The 1,218-nt window shown below is 47.9% G+C and overlaps 1 protein-coding gene across 1 annotated transcript in view; it reads right to left on the minus strand.

The window, feature by feature from the left end:
• Window positions 1–248: 248 nt before the first annotated feature.
• The window catches only part of LOC125689010 (uncharacterized), a gene marked incomplete at both ends in the record, with an annotated part of 1,832 nt that continues 862 nt past the window's right edge, over window positions 249–1,218 (minus strand). The window contains one exon of the mRNA XM_048935738.1: window positions 249–299. Within this exon, the coding sequence (XP_048791695.1) occupies window positions 249–299 (51 nt within the window). The remainder of the gene's footprint in view (window positions 300–1,218) is intronic.

Here is a 1,218-nt window from a genome sequence, read left to right on the forward strand (position 1 = left end):
GGCAAGGATGAGTGCTATTATTATTTTTTTTTACTAGTTTTTCGCTACCTTTCTTTTCTTTCCTTTCCTTCTTCTTTCTTTCCTTCTTTCCTTCTTCCTTCCTTCCTTCCTTCCTTCCTTCCTTCCTTCCTTCCTTCCTTCCTTCCTTCCTTCCTTCCTTCCTTCCTTCCTTCCTTCCTTCCTTCCTTCCTTCCTTCCTTCCTTCCTTCCTTCCTTCCTTCCTTCCTTCCTTCCTTCCTTCCTTCCTTCCTTCCTTCCTTCCTTCCTTCCTTCCTCTCTTCCTCTCTTCCTCTCTTCCTCTCTTCCTCTCTTCCTCTCTTCCTCTCTTCCTCTCTTCCTCTCTTCCTCTCTTCCTCCCTCCCTCCCTCCTCTCCTTCTTTCCTCCCTTCCTCCTTTCCCTCCTTTCCCTCTTTCTCCCCCTCCCTCCTTCCCTCCTTCCCTTCTTTCTTTTTCTTTCCTTCCCTCTCTTTTCCTTTCTCTCCCTCTCTCTCTCCCTTTCTTTCTTTTCCTTCTCCCTCTTTTTATTTCATTATTCTTCTCCTTTTTCTTTCTCCCTTTTCTCTCCCTAATCGCCCGCCTCGCACAACGAGGAGCCACAACAAGAGACAGTTCTCTGGAAAAAGAACAGAAATTGGTCAGTGCGGCGCTGCATAACATTACAGGGGGTGAATGCTCCCTTGTTCTCGGCCGGGCCGCCGGGAGGTGCGGGCCGGGAGATGCGCTGGGGGGGCGATTTCCTGCGCCATGAGCCCAACTTGTCAGCGGGTCGGGGAGAAAAGGAGGGGCTCTGTTGTTCTTCAAAGAGAGATGGAGAGAGGGAGAGAAGGAGAGAGGGTTTCTTTTTCTTTTTTTTTTTTTTTTTTTTCTTCTTTCTCTCCCTCTCTCTTATTTCTTTTTTTTTTTTTTTTTTTCCTTTTTTTCTTTCCAGAATAGATATAGCACGAATTTTTAATTCGTCTTCCTTTCACAGACAACAATGCTGGTTTTGAAAGCTGGGCACAATTTGGGTTTTGTGAGGGGTCCCCCGGCCCAGCTGGCCATATGGGATACAACATGTAGAACATGCCTAACAATGAGCGCGAGTGACAGCCGTAACAAAACGCAAAGGACACTGCTCCCTGACTCCGAGATGTGCTGCCTCCCAGAAACCAATTGAATGGCCCTAAAAAAAGAGGAAAGGGGGGTGAGGAGGGAAAGGACAACCCCCCCTCCAACCCC

The sequence above is a fragment of the Lagopus muta genome, chromosome 2 (assembly GCF_023343835.1).
Source record: "Lagopus muta isolate bLagMut1 chromosome 2, bLagMut1 primary, whole genome shotgun sequence".
NCBI lineage: Eukaryota > Metazoa > Chordata > Aves > Galliformes > Phasianidae > Lagopus > Lagopus muta.